This window comes from Myotis davidii, unplaced genomic scaffold, assembly GCF_000327345.1.
Source record: "Myotis davidii unplaced genomic scaffold, ASM32734v1 scaffold570, whole genome shotgun sequence".
NCBI lineage: Eukaryota > Metazoa > Chordata > Mammalia > Chiroptera > Vespertilionidae > Myotis > Myotis davidii.
Window position 1 is genome coordinate 935,183 of NW_006283631.1, and position 16,458 is coordinate 951,640.

Consider the following 16,458-nt stretch of genomic DNA (forward strand, 5'->3'; position numbering starts at 1 on the left):
CCAAGGCTATATAGCTGTGCAACTCCTGACAAACAGCTTTTCTCTTAGCTACATTGCTGCACCTGTCACAACCTATTTCAACCGGTAAGTGACATTACTTAGAAAGACATGGCATCCATAAGAGAAGACTACACAGATTAATAGCCAACTATATTTTTCAGTGGAAAAAATCATGACAAATACTTAAATAATGCAATTCCAGTTTGGAAAACTACATGAGATGTTGTCATTTAAATATAACACTGATGCAATCACTTCAAGGACACAAAGAAGGGGAAAATGTTTTTATTTTCATGCTTTTTAAAGTCTTTACATAGAACAAGTAAACACAGACCACAAGTGAAAACTTTAAATATGGAGACAGAAAACAAGCCATATAGAAAGTTAGGCCTTTATTCATAACTTCAGAATTAAGGAGTTCGATCTTTTAAAAAAAAAAGGAAAATGTTCCATTCAGCACTTACTCAATTTCCTTTGTTAGTGGTATACCTAGAATTTTTAAATTAGCGCTTAGACTGGCATATTTAGTAAGTATGATCTCGCTTACAAAAACAGGACCTTACCATTTCATTCTGAGAACACTTTAAAACCCCAGCCAGATCTTTTCTTTCAAGGATGTGGAAGGCATTCCTCATTCAAATCTGATTCATGGTTTTATAAAGCATGAAGATCATTCTTACTACTTCATCATCTATACGCTGACTTCTAATATTCTTTGTGATGGTTACGTGTTCAATGATAGAAACTTATAGAGAGAGAATCCCTTCCCTCTCAATTTGTAAACCAAAATTTTAAAAGCAAAATCTTTGAAATGAAAGAAAGACATTTCAATGACATAAGCAACTACTGCCCTAAGCTGCTGGCATAGGGAAAAATAACAAAGGTACAAATTGTTATTGAACCTTTAAATAATTAGTCTATGTTTGCTACAAATCCACAAATAATTTAAATATATTTTCTTCTAATAAACTGCCAGGTCAATTTATCAACTTTTAAAGGTGTTAATAAAAATGATTACTTTCCTCCTGAATGTCCAGTGATAAACTGAACCCCAACTTCCCTACCCCAAAAACATAAAACTGATCTAAAGTGGATCAAAGTGCATAACAAGTTCATATTAAAAATGTTTCATCATATGCTCTTTTACTAAAGCAATCAATATAAAAAGAATGTAAAAGCTTGCTTTATGCTTTCAGACTTAGGTAACCTCCAAGGAATCACAACTTTTAAGCTTTTAAACCCAGCGTAATTGTTATGTAAAAATACTGTGTAAGAAAAAAAGTGAACCAATCAAATCCTACAGGTAAAATAGCCTAAATATCAGTAATAGGAGTATTCTCCATAATCTTTTATCTAAAATTTCTAAGCCATCCATCTTTTTTCAATGCTTTGAGAGGGCAATCAAAATAGTCCTATTTATTTAGGTTTAAAACTAAGTTTCTCCTCTCTAAGTATGAAGGCATAAATGAAATAGAAAAGGTTCTTTTATCCAACATCCTGAGCCTACAGATATGGAAACCATCCACAACATGATCTCATTATGTCATCATCGAGGCACCTTCTTCCCCCGTAGCATCTTGAGAAATGTGAAGGTCTTCAAGCATCTCAGCCAGACTAATTCGAGGTGCTCCCTCATCATCTGTGTCACTTTCCACAGGAATGGTGGAATCTAAGAAAAAAACACAAGGATTTCAAATGAATACAAATACGGAAATACGCAAATACCAGCCCCTACCATCATTACTATTATTTAACCATATTATATCCACAGCTCTTATATCATATCTAGAGCAGACATTCAAATATTCATTGAATGACTGAGCTGCATAAGTATATGAATAAATATCTACTAGTATAGGGGTCAACAACTTGAGAGATCATCCTAGGATGCAAATGTGATGTAGCAAACATTTTAATAAGATTTATTGTTCCACAAGTTTTTTTTTAAATAACACACAATAAATAGTTTAAAAAACACACAATAAAAGTCATTTATAGAATCAAAGTTTAAGGTATTGTAATACTCACTGTGGGGGAATACATCTACATAGTATAGAAGACACAAAACACTCAAACACCAACCTCTGTAAATGTTTACATTTTTTCTAATTGCCTCATCTTCTTCAAGATCTTCAAGGAAATCTTGATATTGCCTATAGAAGAAGAAAGAAACATTTAAATATTTCATCTTTACCAAGAAAGTATAAAGTCATATTTTCTTCATTTTCACAAGTATAAGGTAAGTGTGTTACAAGTATTACAATCTTTAAAATAGTATCTGATTTTCAAATATGCATGTTAAATATTCTGATGAGTTTTTTTTAAATTTTTCTTTCGCCTGGCCAGTGTGGCTCAGTGGTTGAGCATCAACCTATGAACCAGGAAGTCATGGTTCAATTCCCGGTCAGGGCACATGCCCAGGCTATGGGCTCGATCCCCAGTAGGGGGTATGCAGGAGGCAACTGATCAACCATTCTCTCTCATCATTGATGTTTCTATCTCTCTCTCACTCTGCCATCCTCTCTAAAATCAACAAAATATTTTTTTAAGGTTTTTTCTTTCAAAATTTCATAATATACTTTTAAGACTATAAATGAAATAGTCAAATGCATACTTACACCTACTTAATTTATGATTACATATTTAATACATATGAGAATATTTTAGAAATACTGCTGTTTCACACACACTTAATGACACAATTTTATTTTATTTTAAATATATTTTATTGATTTTTTACAGAGAAGAAGGGAGAGGGATAGAGAGTTAGAAACATCGATGAGAGAGAAACATCGATCAGCTGCCTCCTGCACGCGCCCCAGTAAGGATGTGCCCGCAACCAAGGTGCATGCCCTTGACCGGAATCGAACCTGGGACCCTTGAGTCTGCAGGCTGACGCTCTATCCACTGAGCCAAACCGGTTCGGCCACAATTTTATTTAAACTCTTCATTTTTTTAGATATCAATGTCTTTACCAGTAAGGCCACTTTTCAAATTATCTAATACACTTTACTAGAATATAATATCTTCATTTCTCCTTACGTTTTTTTGAAAATAGCATATTTGATATCAATGACCCATTTTCTTTGTATCCCAGGTCATAGTACTCACTTGCTATTACTATATTTTGTCTTTTTAAATAAACTGTTTACAATAACACTGCAATTGTCAGGCCATAACCCAGGAAATAATACTTAAATCTGTGTTAAATGACATTATACTGTTATACTAATTCTATCAAACACTGGTAAGAAAAAAAATTAATATTGAGTGCAAGGATCAATTGTGTGATGACTATTTCTAATATAAAAACCATAAAGATGCCGAAACCGGTTTGGCTCAGTGGATAGAGCGTCGGCCTGCGGACTGAAAGGTCCCAGGTTCGATACCGGTGAAGGGCATGTACCTGGGTTGCAGGCACATCCCCAGTGGGAGATGTGCAGGGGGCAGCTGATCGATGTTTCTCTCTCATCAATGTTTCTAGCTCTCTATCTCTCTCCCTTCCTCTCTGTAAAAAATCAATAAAATATATTTTAAAAAAAACAACCATAAAGATTTTATCATAAGAATTTCCTTTGAGACAAACACAGGTTGAAAGAAAAGTGGGACCTTTCATCATCTGTATCCATGTTTTCTTTATCTCTTGCAAGCTCTTTCAGTTTCCAGTTTCTACGACGCTGACGTTTGGTACGGTCATAGCTCTTCTTGATTAATACCTAAAAGAAACAAAAATATTTGCAAAGTTATACAAAATGTGAACTAGGTAACACTGCCTCAAAATCCAGCGAAAATAAAAAACAAAAGGTTATGGGAATGCCAGGAAGTCACCAAACTGATGACAGTGGTTATACAATAGGGGAAAGGAGTAGGGAGGGATTGAGAAGCAGTGTCAAGAGAACTTTTAATATTTTTCTGCATGTACTTATTATTTTATGAGAATGCATTCAGACTTTTTTGTATAATTGTTAAACTTTACTAAAATTTTTTAGTAATTGAAAAATGTTTTCCTTCATACCAAAAACTTCAGGTGTCTGGTATGTTTTTACAGCATCATTCAGTTTTTAAGTACCATTCACATAAGTCATTCTGAAACATTATCACAGACACTTTTTCTCCCTTTTATTCCCACTAATTGCAGAACTATATATCATTCACAACGTATGTCCTAGAACAGTTTAATAAAATTGCAGAATGAATAATTTTACACAATACAAAATCTTTTAAGACCATCATGATCTGCTTTTATGACCTACTTAGAAATACCAACTTACACCTAAGCCATGCTTCTGTATCTTAATCTATGAACTAACAGAAGCCTAACTGGGTGGTGAGGAGAGGAGTCTACCTTATACCACGACTTTATTTTGCCCACAGCTAAAGGGATCAATGTTTATTTTAAAAGATTAAGGAAGCAGATCTTTCACATTTCACTTTCACTGTTGCTCATGACTCCTATAAATTCACTAGCGGCCCAGTGCACAATTAAATCATGCGCGTGTAGGGTCCCCTAGGCCTAGCCTGCCATCAGGACCATGTCCGCCACCTCGCGACACCTCACATGCCTCGCATGCTCCTGGGACACTGCCAGCACACTGCGGCGCCCCGCCCCACCCCGCAGTGAGAGCCACTGCTCATTTGGCCTTTTATGATATAGATGCTAGAATTTAACAAGTTTTTTTTTAAAGGTCAGATTCTTTCTCTAAGACTTACTAGTGTGAAGATCATTTTCAACTGCAATTATATTCCAACCAGAAAGAGTTTAACTCTAAATGCCTTCCTAACTGAACAATACATGAAATAAGCTGAGCCTAAAACAATGAACCTGAATAACCTATAAAGGTCATCGACTTTAGCTGCAAATTTCTTTTTTTCCTCTATTAATAGTTATTTTGATAGAATATGATAATTTAATTATAAGAGCAACAGAAGAACTCTTTAAATCTTGGGTTTTCCCCACTAAGAAAAATCATATGAAACAGCAACCTTCAACCTTTTTCATCTCATGGCACACATAAACTAGTTACTAAAATTCTGTGGCACACCAAAAAATCTATTTTTTGCCCATCTGACAAAAAAATAAATATATTTTTGATTCGTTCATACCAGACGGCTATTGTGTTGGCTGTCATTTTTTTATTTGACAATCTAAGAGAAAAGAGGTCAGTGCATCTGACTAATAGTCAGGTATTGCAAGTTTTAAAAAATCTTGTGGCATACTAGTTGTAAAGTGCTAACTTAAAATGAAGGCCTTTGCTATTATACCTTAAGTGCAATTTCAAAAGAAACCTCTAAATTGATTTGTTAATTTTTAAAATGTGAACTTGTGCATCTTACCCATAAGAGTTACATCAACCCTCTTTAACACAAGAAAAAAGGGAAAAATCTAAAGCCTTACCACATCTGGGACTCTATCAGAGTTCATTTTGTTGACATGTTCATCATTTATGTTACAGTTTGCCAAATCAAACCTGAAATGAAAATAATAAAATACTTAATGGCAAATATGTTTTCCCTTTCCATGTAAATTTTTATTTTATGGATGATCGCCTAAAAGTTCTTCCTAAAATCAAACATTTAATATGCGTACCAATTTCAAAAGTTTTGCAGTGTACAAATACAGTGAACAAGCTTCTACATATCATAGTAAAGATAACAATGCACTCTATATCTGAGTTTCACATACCTATTACTGTCTATCTCACCATGTATTTGTAAAGAAGCAAAACAGAATTATATATCAATCTAAAGGACTGTTAGATTTTTCCATTCAGTTTATAATAAAACAAACAAAAAAACACCCCCATTCTCTAGTAAAACTAACTAAAACCCTAAGAGCAAAAGTACTGTTTAAGGCAAGATGATAAGCTCTGCATCAGAAAGGGCTATCCTATGCCTGTAAAGGCCCCTTAATACATGGCTGCCATTTTGTAAAAGTGAAATGCCTGAGCAGCAGCATATGCATAATAAAAACTCCCCTCAGAAAGCTGTAAATAGGATCTAACCATACAACCTCAGAGTTCAGTTACTCAAAATTTTGGAACAAATAACGCTTTAAGATGACGACCAAATGGAATAAGTACGGGCTTCTGTCCAATCCATACTTTAATTTACTTATCAATAGTGGGAACTTTTAAATTCTTTTTGGAATAAACTTTAGTATTTTATAGATAGCTTTGCTGATTCCAGAAGAAAATCTGCAATGCAAATTGACAACTGAAAATATTTTAAAATAATACAAACCCCAATACCAGGTCCCCGGGATTCAGAAGATGTCCCAAATGAGTGCGACAAAAATACTGTTTATCTGTATCCATTTCAGATGTTTTCTGTACCCAGACTTCTCCAAGGGTATGCTTAACAGGAAAGAAAATGGAACTCAAAATGCATTTCTTAGAAAACTTAACTACAATGATTTTGGTTTTCTAATTTTCATTTTAAAAACAGAAATTATTTTATTTTTAGATCTTTGAAACACTAACAAATTAACAAATTACTCTAATTATGAGTATAAAAAAAGATTCCTAAGAAATTCATAAAATAGTCTTAAGATTTCAGTCAAAGCTTTTATAAAGTATACCAATGTCACCTAAAAACAGACATATGTAGAATTTTTAAAAAAACATTTTTAAAATTAATTTTTAGAGAGAGGAATAGAGAGGGAGAAAGAAACATCGATGTGAGAGCGAAACAAGGTTGCCTCCTGCACACCCCCCACCAGGGAATCGAATTGTCAACCTTTTGGTGCACTGGAGGACGCCCAACCAACTGAACACTAGCCAGAGCCACATATATAGAATTTTCATAAGAAATGTTTTCACAGGGAGATGGGCCAATACAGACTGAGCAAAGAGAGTAACTGGGAAAATAGGGGAATCTTAAGTCCAATATTAAGCAACCCCTTGTGTTTTTTACACATAAACTTAAAAAAAAAAAATCAGGATTATTCAGACAAAACATTCTAGCAACTCTAGTGGCCACACTACTTACTAGAGAACCTAAAATTTTATCAAATTTTTTTTTTTTGTTGGATGCCAACTATTTTGAAGTGTTAACACTAAAAAAAAAAAAAAAACATTGCAGAAACAACATCCCAAGTTTGAAACTTTGAACTCGAAAACCAAGTCCCCTTCCAACACAGAATTTTACAAGCAAGTGTAACTGACATTCAGACTTGCAGATAAGTATAGCACATGCCAAGATCTTTTACTAACAAAAACAGATCCATTAGGATCAAGAGCAATACTAAGAGTTTTTGGTAAGAAAAAGCTTACCAAAGTGTAGAACTTACTTAGTTCAACAGATAGAACTAAGGAATCTCAAAGAATTGAAAAGAAGTGGTGATAAAAGGAAAAATTGAAATTTAAAAAGTCTTAGGTTTAGGAAAGAAATTGTTTTTAAAAAAGTGAATTACTAGCCAAAACCGGTTTGGCTCAGTGGATAGAGCGTCAGCCTGCAGACTGAAAGGTCCCGGGTTCAATTCCGGTCAAGGACATGTACCTTGGTTGCGGGCACATCCCCAGTGGGAGATGTGCAGGAGGCGGCTCATTGATGTTTCTAACTCTCTATCTCTCTCCCTTCCTCTCTGTAAAAAATCAATATATTAAAAAAAAAAAAAGTGAATTACCAGAAAGAGACTAAATCCTATGTGACACTTTCTGGCTACCAGACTGCTTATAATTACAAGAGACATATGAAAACCAAAAATATATACTATCTGGTTTTATATCTGCCTAAGGAAAAGTGGTATTCTACATTTATTGTAAATGATAAAACTTTGCTCTTACTAGTAATCTTGTTACATTTTTCATTTTAAATAAAAATGTGAAAGTAACCTGTCTTCCCTTTCCATTGATTTTCCCAAATTATCAGAAGTTATTTTTGCCTTAAAACACAATATTAGCAATATAAAAATAAGAAATTTTTAGAAATAAGCAATATAAGCAATATAAGCACCATTAGTATACAGATTAGGGGTATCTACGTACTAATTCATAGTAAAAAACAAACAAACACAGATTTATATCCTTGAAGAAATACCTGATTTCAGACATAGGGTAAGAAACTATACAATGTGATTCTAGAACACCTAAACACTGTGGTGTTGTGCAAGAAACTAAGGATGCTTTCAAGACTAGGAAAGTCATGTCAAAAGGACATAGCAAAAGACCTATATCTATTAAAGAAATTGAATCAATAATTAATAACTTTCTAAAACTGAAAGCACGAGGCCCAGATGGATTTGCTGGTGAATCTAACCAAACATTTCAACAAGAAATTATACCAATTCTCTACAATCTCTTCCAGAAAAAGATGGAATACTTCCTAACACATTTACAAGGGCACCCATTATTTTAATACCAGAACCAGACAAAGACATTACCAGGCAAGCAAACTACAGACCAGCGTTCTCTCATGAACATAGATATAAAAATCCTCCACAAAATATAAAAGAACTGTATATCATGACCAAGTGGGACTTACCCCCATGTACGCAAGGCTGGTTTAATATCTGAAAATCAATTAATGTATTCTATCAATCATACCAAAAACAATTACGATAGTATCAATATAGAAAAAGCACTTTACAAAATCCAACACACCAACCATGTTAAAAACCCTTAGTAAAGTAGGAACAGAGGGGAACTTCATCAACTTGATAAGAATATATAAAAGCACAGCTAATATACTTAATGGTGAGAAATTCAAAGATTTCCCACTAAGATCAGATACAAGGCAAGGATGCTCTATCCTATTAGAAATCCTAGATAATGTAAAAACACAAGAAAAGAAAATGAAAAATATATAGATTGGGAACGAAAAAATAAAATTATCTTTGTTTGCAGATAATGACTGTATATGTGGAAAATCTGAATGAACAAAGAAACTACCGCTTCAAAATTATGCATGTAAGTCCTAATAAACACCTGTCTTTCACAGCCAATCCTCCAGGTTATTTCTTTGGAATCTGGAATTTTCTGGAACCTCAGCACTTTGCATAATAGTATGATAACACTTTGATTATGTAGAGAATGTTCCCAGGTTTTAGAAATGCAAACTGATGTATTCAGTGTTTACTGATAATACAGCTTTCATAAAAGATTAACTTGTCACTTGGTCCTCTTGTACAAAAGTAAAGCAAGAAAATGCTTTTCCATAATAAACACTTTTTTAAATATTTCACATTAAACAAAAAAATAAACTTACCAGATAGTGTAAGCCTGATAATAATCACCACAATGACCATGCCAAAAGCAAACAATATACAAACATGGAGTGCATTTTTAATCTAGTGTGGTGTTAGCTTTATTTGGAAACACATTTTAAAACTACTGGGACCAAAACAATAATTTGAGGGAGAAAAAAAGAAGATGTGCAAGATAGTACTTACCTTTTTTGATATCATTCCGGCACCTGCTTTGCGTTTTAGATCTCGGACTATGCTGCATTCCATCACAATAAACTCCTCTAGCTGCTTGGGATGGCATAAACTATTGAAAGGGTGACTCCAGAAAGTGCTCCCATCAACATCTGCCACTAAGAATAAACACAGATATAAAGAACAAGAGAAATGAAGTGTTTTAAAAGACAACAAGTGTTACAAGTAGGAACAATTTGGTATGTACGAAGTGGGAAGCATCAGGTCAACAGGAACAACAGGGGCAACTCACTCTCTAGAGCAGCAGTTCTCAACCTGTGCGTTGCCAAACTGTGGTTCGCAACCCCTTTGGGGGTCAAACGACCCTTTCACAGGGGTCGCCTAACACCATCGGAAAACACATATATAATTACATATTGTTTTTGTGATTAACCACTATGCATTAATTATGTTCAATTTATAACAATGAAAATACATCCTGCATATCAGATATTTACATTATGATTCATAACAGTAGCAAAATTACAGTTATGAAGTAGCAACGAAAATAATTTTATGGTTGAGGATCACCACAACATGAGGAACTGTATTAAAGGGTCGCGGCATTAGGAAGGTTGAGAACCACTGCTCTAGAATCACCATTTAATCCTATAAATCAGCCCAAACTGCTCACAGCACAAGAGACTATCAGGTGTCAAACATTATCTTTAAATAGTTACTACCATCACAACACCACAAGGCTAAGTGACTTTAATATAAGTCAGATCCCATCAGTTGTATAGTTGTTTCATGGGTTGACATTTTATTTAGGAAACATTATCAGTCATCTTAGGCACTTAATTTATGAAAAATTTATGGAAAAGTTTTACCTGACAGATTATATATCCCAATATTATAAAAAAAAATACCTCTGCCTGATGAATTCTAATCTAATTGACAAGGATAATAAATGACTTTCGGGAAAATAGCAAAATAAATTCAATTTTTAATAACAGAAAACTTATATTAGAAATAAAAAGTGAAAAACATCAAGAAGTAGGAGATGCAAACAAGTCCTGAGGAGACACCTATCAATATGGGATCTTCTTTAAAAAATGGTTTTTATCAAGGAAATGTTAAAAATTATGTATAGTAATGATGATATTAGTTAAAATTCATATTTAAACTAAATGTTCTACTGAGTTACAAAAAGTTAACTGTCCTAAACTTTAATTAGTCGCAAAAGTAAAATGAGGTAAATAAGTCAATTTCAGTAAAAATAAATGGCATATGCTCTGGCTGGTTTGGCTCAGTGGATAGAGTGTCAGCCTGCGGACTGAAGGGTCCCGGGTTGGATTCTGGTCAAGGGCACATGCCCAAGTTGCAGGCTCAATCAATCCCCACCAAGGGGCATGCAGGAGACAGCCAATCAATGATTCTCTCTCATCACTGATCTCTCTCTCTCTCTCTCTCTCTCCTCCCGCTCTCCCTTCCTCTCTGAAATCAATAAAAATATATTTTTTAAAAATTAAAAAATAAAATAAATAGCATAACACTAGTACATTTTTAAAAGTTCACAGAATTATTTCTTCAAGTAAAAAATACAAGGTAACTTATCAAAAGCTTTAAAAATTAGTGTTTTGTAAGAAACAATAGTAAAAATGTTTAGTTTTTCAGAATATTATTGAAAAATTTGATAAAATTAACAATATAAATTATTACTGCTTGCCAGATAGAATTGTCAAGGAAAACAGTTCCGAAAACTTACCTTGTAGGGTATTGGGATCGATGAGATGGATGGCACTGGTTACGCGAATACACACACAAATCTGGTTCATATTTCCCAGGCTTTGCGCCAGTTTTGGGGACAGACAAACAACATTATCCTAGACATAAGAACTAACATTTAGAGTGAAGCTAATCCTAAGTAACAGTCTCAAAAAACACTCATCAATGCATACCTGATCCAAGTGCATTTGCTCAAACTAAAACATTAAATTTTTAATTCTGTGTGTCAACAAAGGGCCTAAAAAGGGAATTTTTAGAGAAGCAGAAAATAAGCTATTACCTTCTTAAAATGTGGATATTTGTCTTAATAAAAATGCTTTAATTTTTTTTCAGGTCATATTCATTAAGCTATTAAGTTTACTTCAAGTTTATTGAAGCGGGAATGCTTATCACCCTATGTTAACATTGTACACTCTTAGCAAAGAAGCACCAGAAGGAGAGTGATTTTCTAAATCTGTGACTTCTTTCAATCTCCATAAAAAACAAATTTCAGGGGAGCCACATGTTTCTCTCTCATGGATACATTAATTAATATGCCCCAAACAGTAAACCTCTGTGTGTACATTGAAAAATAATACCAGTAATGGGGGTATCTATTTATACAGGGGGTATCTGTATTAAAATATAAAAGAATATGGATTATATTTTAAGCTGCATCTATTCACAATCATAGGTTTTTCCACTAAAAGGACACCTGTGCATCCATAACAGTACCTATTCCAGTACTTCCTTTTTAACTTAGTGTCTCCAAAGATGAATGAAAATACTACTTTGCATGGTGTATGCATCCAGTTATCTGTATGAATCACTCAAAGTACTTTATACACAAGGCCTTAAATATGCCCTAACACCTAGATTTATATTTATATTTCCCAGGCTCTGCACCAGTAAAATGTCCAGTTTTAAATCAGGGTTTGCAAAATATGCCCCTCAGGCCAAATGTGGCCCACAGCCCACTTTTATAAATAAACTTTTGCTGGAACACATCCTCAGCCATTCATTTACCTATTATCTATGGCTATCTTATGCAACAGCGAGAGTTGAATAGTTGCAAAGGAGACTACGTGGCCTAAAAGTTGAAAATATTTACTATCTGGCCCATTACAGAAAAACTTTGCTAACCCTATTTTAAGCCATCATTTCACCCCTGAAATTGCATTACAGTATAAATTAGCGATAACAGCTTTAAAGCTTGAAAGTCACAGACCTAGGTACAAATAAATCCTGGCTTCATCATTTTCCAGCTATGTAACTTTGGTCAAGTCATCTAATCTCCAGAAGATTCAATTTCCTTATCTTCAAAATGCTAGTATAATTTACCCTGGTTATTATGAGACATAAAGAGGTGAAATATACTCAAGTACTTACATATTAACTTATACAGAATGCTCAGAATTATGGCACTTATTATTATTAGTGATTTAAATATCAACATATAAGATCCTATATTGCAGAGACCTCGAGACATAATCCTTAACACACAGCCTTCTGTACACTAGATCCTCAATAACTATTTGTTGAATTTTAATCCACTTATGTTTTTAGAAGCAAGTTTTTACCTTAGTACAATTAAATGAAATGATAACCTACACATTTTAAGTGTTATTCATATTATGTTTTTAAATCACAAAAATGATTCTATCGTCTCATTTCTACAATACTGTTTATTTTCATCATGCTAAAATCCAATTTGAACATATTCCAAAGTAGTTCACTGACATTTATTTTAATGTCAATCCCTGTATTCAAAGTTTCATAGAACTGTCATGTGTCCACAAGGATCACAAATTTTAAGGAATAAGGACATTAAAAAACTCAAACAGGCCTTTTAATTAGTACACTAAAAGAAAGGGTATGCCAATTTTAAGTGTAATTACTTTTTAACATCTTTTTCACATGGCTTAGTGTGTTAGAAATCATTTATGAAGGAAGTTATTCTAAATTTTTAACCAACCCCAGAAGGAAACCAAAAGCTAATCATTACATATAAACCAATTAATTACTTGTACTCTTTTATAGACTCGGATTAATTAAATAAGAAAAAAGTACCTTGCATATTGGAACAATTTCCATAGAAAAAGTGCTTTTGTAATTGTATGTGTTACTATGGATATCCTGAGAGATCAGTCTCTGTGAGGCTTTGTATCTATTAAGAGAAAAAGTAAATAGTAATGAAAAGACAAATGTCTTACTTACAAGGTCTCGAAATATCAATTTTCGTCAAATCCAACCATCACTGTCAAAAGTCCGAAACAGCTTTCTGATATCGGCAATGGAGAAGCCTAATTTCATCCACTTACATTTCAAGCCTTCACCAATATAACCGCACCCTATTTTCAACTTTATCTACTAAAAACCTACAAACACGTCTTAGGCTCAGACCATTCTAATCCATATGCAGTATCTATTAGAAGGTACACTAATATCCATAAGTCTTTGTTCACACTAATCTCACTTTTCAATATAAAGTCTACCTTTGAAAATTTCCCATTTTAGGAGTCCTTCCTCTACCAGGAAGCTTCTCCCCAAAGCTCTCTACCCCTTCTTTTTGTTCTCTTATTTAAAGATATTCAATCAATCGTTTGGCACTACAGTGCTTACCACAGAGTGAAGTCTATATCCCCAAAGTGATTCTTATGTGCTCTTAGGGTAACACTTTCCTTAAAGTGACTAAAACAAATAAATGTTCACTAATTGTGTAAGCATTCCTACTACAATTTTAAATATTTTAGCATAAGAGAGGTTGTTTCAGTCTGAAGCATGGATATGACCTATATCCACTTCCCACTCCTTGGATTTAATCACATTTAGGTTCAGAACATACCTACAGGGAACTGTACATTGAAGAAATTCTACCATCTTCTGAGCGTGCTGCTTTGAAGAATAATAGAAATCCAATCCATCTTTTAAAAAAAACATGAAAATAATTCTGCAAAATAAGATTTTCCTCTACTAACATGACTATATAACAAATCCTTTAAGAAAAGCTATTTCTAAACCTGTACTTCAGAGACTAGAATAACAATGTACATGTCCACTAACAGCAAGCACTGTTAGCAAGAAACTTAATTGTGTGCTAACGAATATTTATATCTTATTAAAGAAATATTCACCCATCATCTAGTTGTGTAAGTATGCTACATCAATAGCAAGTGATAAGAATATGCTCTAAAGAGCCATTATAAAATTATACAAAAAATTTTAAATTCCATCTTTAAGAAATTTGTTTATCACTATTTATTATTACTAAGTGTAGTCTTCTGATTTAATATATCTACACTAATAAAGAGAAACCTTCAAATTGGTGTCACTCCGCTATGCCCACCAGCCAATCGGACGAGTATGCAAATTAAACCAACAAAGATGGCTAATTTGCATACACAAGCACGGAGCAAAGACTGAAGGCTCCGGCTGACAGAGTGAAGACTGAAGGCTCTGGCCGGACTGAAGACTGAAGAGCTGCAGCGGAGAAGCCAAGCCTCGCTGTGGCCGGACCAAAGGCCTGGGTCCCAGGTGCCTGAGGAAAACCGGTGCCAGCAGCCAGAGGAAGGAAGGCCTATTGTGCGAATCTTTGTGTAACGGGCTTCTAGTCCATAATAAGTGCCACTAGGCATATGAAAAACAAATATACTACAGAATAACTTAGAGGTTTCAAAAATAACTTTCTTCCCATCAAAAACTGATCTCTGCTTAAAACAAATTTCCAATGAATTTTCTATCATAACACTTGACAATCTATTAATGTAGTTACTGGTTTGCTCATCTGCTAGCTACTTAGTATACATTTAAATTAAAACAGAAAAAAAATTAAAATTCTGTTCCTCTGTTGCACTAGGCACATTTCAAGTATCCAATAGTCACATATGGCTACTGGCTACATACTGGACAGTCCAGATAAAGAACTAAGATTTTTTTTTCTTCCTAACAGAAAGTCCTTTTGAACAGTACTACTTTAGATATTATCAGTAAAAATAAGAGTCCTTAGGTTAGCTGAAACAAAATTCTGACATCATTTCAAATGATTTTACATTTTAACTCACCATGAATTTCTTTGATACGAAGTGTATTCTGATGCATTCCATATTTCAAAATTAACTGTTCCAGATAGTAGAAAGTTTTCTTGTGCAAAGTCTAAACATAAATGTATTAAATTAATAGATGAAATGCAAAAAAAAAAGCTATCTATAGATATAGCAAACTGACTTTAAAACTAAAATAATTTTTAAAGATTATCTAAAATGCAATAGTGATCTATTTCTAAAGGTGATGCTCCAAGGACTAGCCCTGGTGCATAAAGGATTTGGAAAAAAGGGAAAAAGGAGGTTTTACTAGCTATTTGTAACTGACGAAGATATACAAACTGGAGGATTCACTCATCATCTTTCATTACCTTTTGCCTAACTTGAACCACAGCCTTCCAGAAATCCTTAGCTTCTACTCTATGGCAATCTCCACACATCTGGGGCTGAACAACATAATCCACCACAAACACTTGCTGAAGGATAGCACCATTCATCACCTGATTTAAAACAAAAAACAAAAAACAATCATACTCCTTCATCCTTTCCTTTCGTTTAATAACAAATCATTTTCTTGAAAGAGGACACTTTTAATATGTAACTCAAAATTTTTTCCTATTAATGCTTTGAGAATATCAACAATCACTTTAAATTAAGTCATACAAATAAGTTATACTATTTCAAGAAAGATATACAGGTTTAATTTGTAGTATTTATTACTATATTAACATTTCAAATTTACCTTCAGTTGAAATGGTTGAGAATTTTTTTACAGAATTTTATATATATATATATATATACTAGAGGCCCAGTGCATGAAATTAGTGCACTGGCAGGGTCCCTAGTGGCTGCCAGCTGCCGGCAGGGTACTCCCTCCCTTTCCCAAGCCAGCCCTTCCCCCTGATCAAACTTCCAGAGGAACTCCTGGTCGAGGGGACAATTTGCATACTACGCTTTTATTATATAGGACAGCCTATATAATGAAAAGCTAATATGCAAATCACCTGAACAGCAGAACGACCGGTTGCTATGATGCGCACTGACCACCAGGGGGCAGATGCTCAACACAGGAGCTGCCCCCTGGTGGTCAGTGTGCTCCCACAGAGCCGGGCTCACAGCTGGCGAGGGCAGCAGCAGTGGTGGGAGCCTCTCCCACCTCCATGGCAGCACTAAGGACATCCCCTAAAGGCTCCCAGACTGCAAGAGGGTGCAGGCTGGGCTGAGGGACGAATTTTCATGTCCTGGGCCCCTAGTGTAATGATAAAATGAAATATGCAGGCCTGGCTGTTGTGGCTC

The 16,458-nt window shown here is 34.3% G+C and overlaps 1 protein-coding gene across 1 annotated transcript in view; it reads right to left on the reverse strand.

Annotated features, from left to right (window-relative positions):
• Positions 1-269: 269 nt before the first annotated feature.
• NMD3 (NMD3 ribosome export adaptor) overlaps positions 270-16,458 on the reverse strand; it is a 24,225-nt gene continuing 8,036 nt past the window's right edge. Inside the window, exons 5-15 of the mRNA XM_006753809.2 lie at positions 15,534-15,662; positions 15,184-15,274; positions 13,968-14,046; positions 13,193-13,289; positions 11,124-11,241; positions 9,389-9,534; positions 6,241-6,353; positions 5,396-5,468; positions 3,610-3,716; positions 2,083-2,153; positions 270-1,669 (exon numbers count right to left, since the gene is read on the reverse strand). Coding sequence (XP_006753872.1) covers positions 1,539-1,669; positions 2,083-2,153; positions 3,610-3,716; positions 5,396-5,468; positions 6,241-6,353; positions 9,389-9,534; positions 11,124-11,241; positions 13,193-13,289; positions 13,968-14,046; positions 15,184-15,274; positions 15,534-15,662 — 1,155 coding nt within the window. The 3' untranslated portion in view covers positions 270-1,538. The remainder of the gene's footprint in view (positions 1,670-2,082; positions 2,154-3,609; positions 3,717-5,395; positions 5,469-6,240; positions 6,354-9,388; positions 9,535-11,123; positions 11,242-13,192; positions 13,290-13,967; positions 14,047-15,183; positions 15,275-15,533; positions 15,663-16,458) is intronic.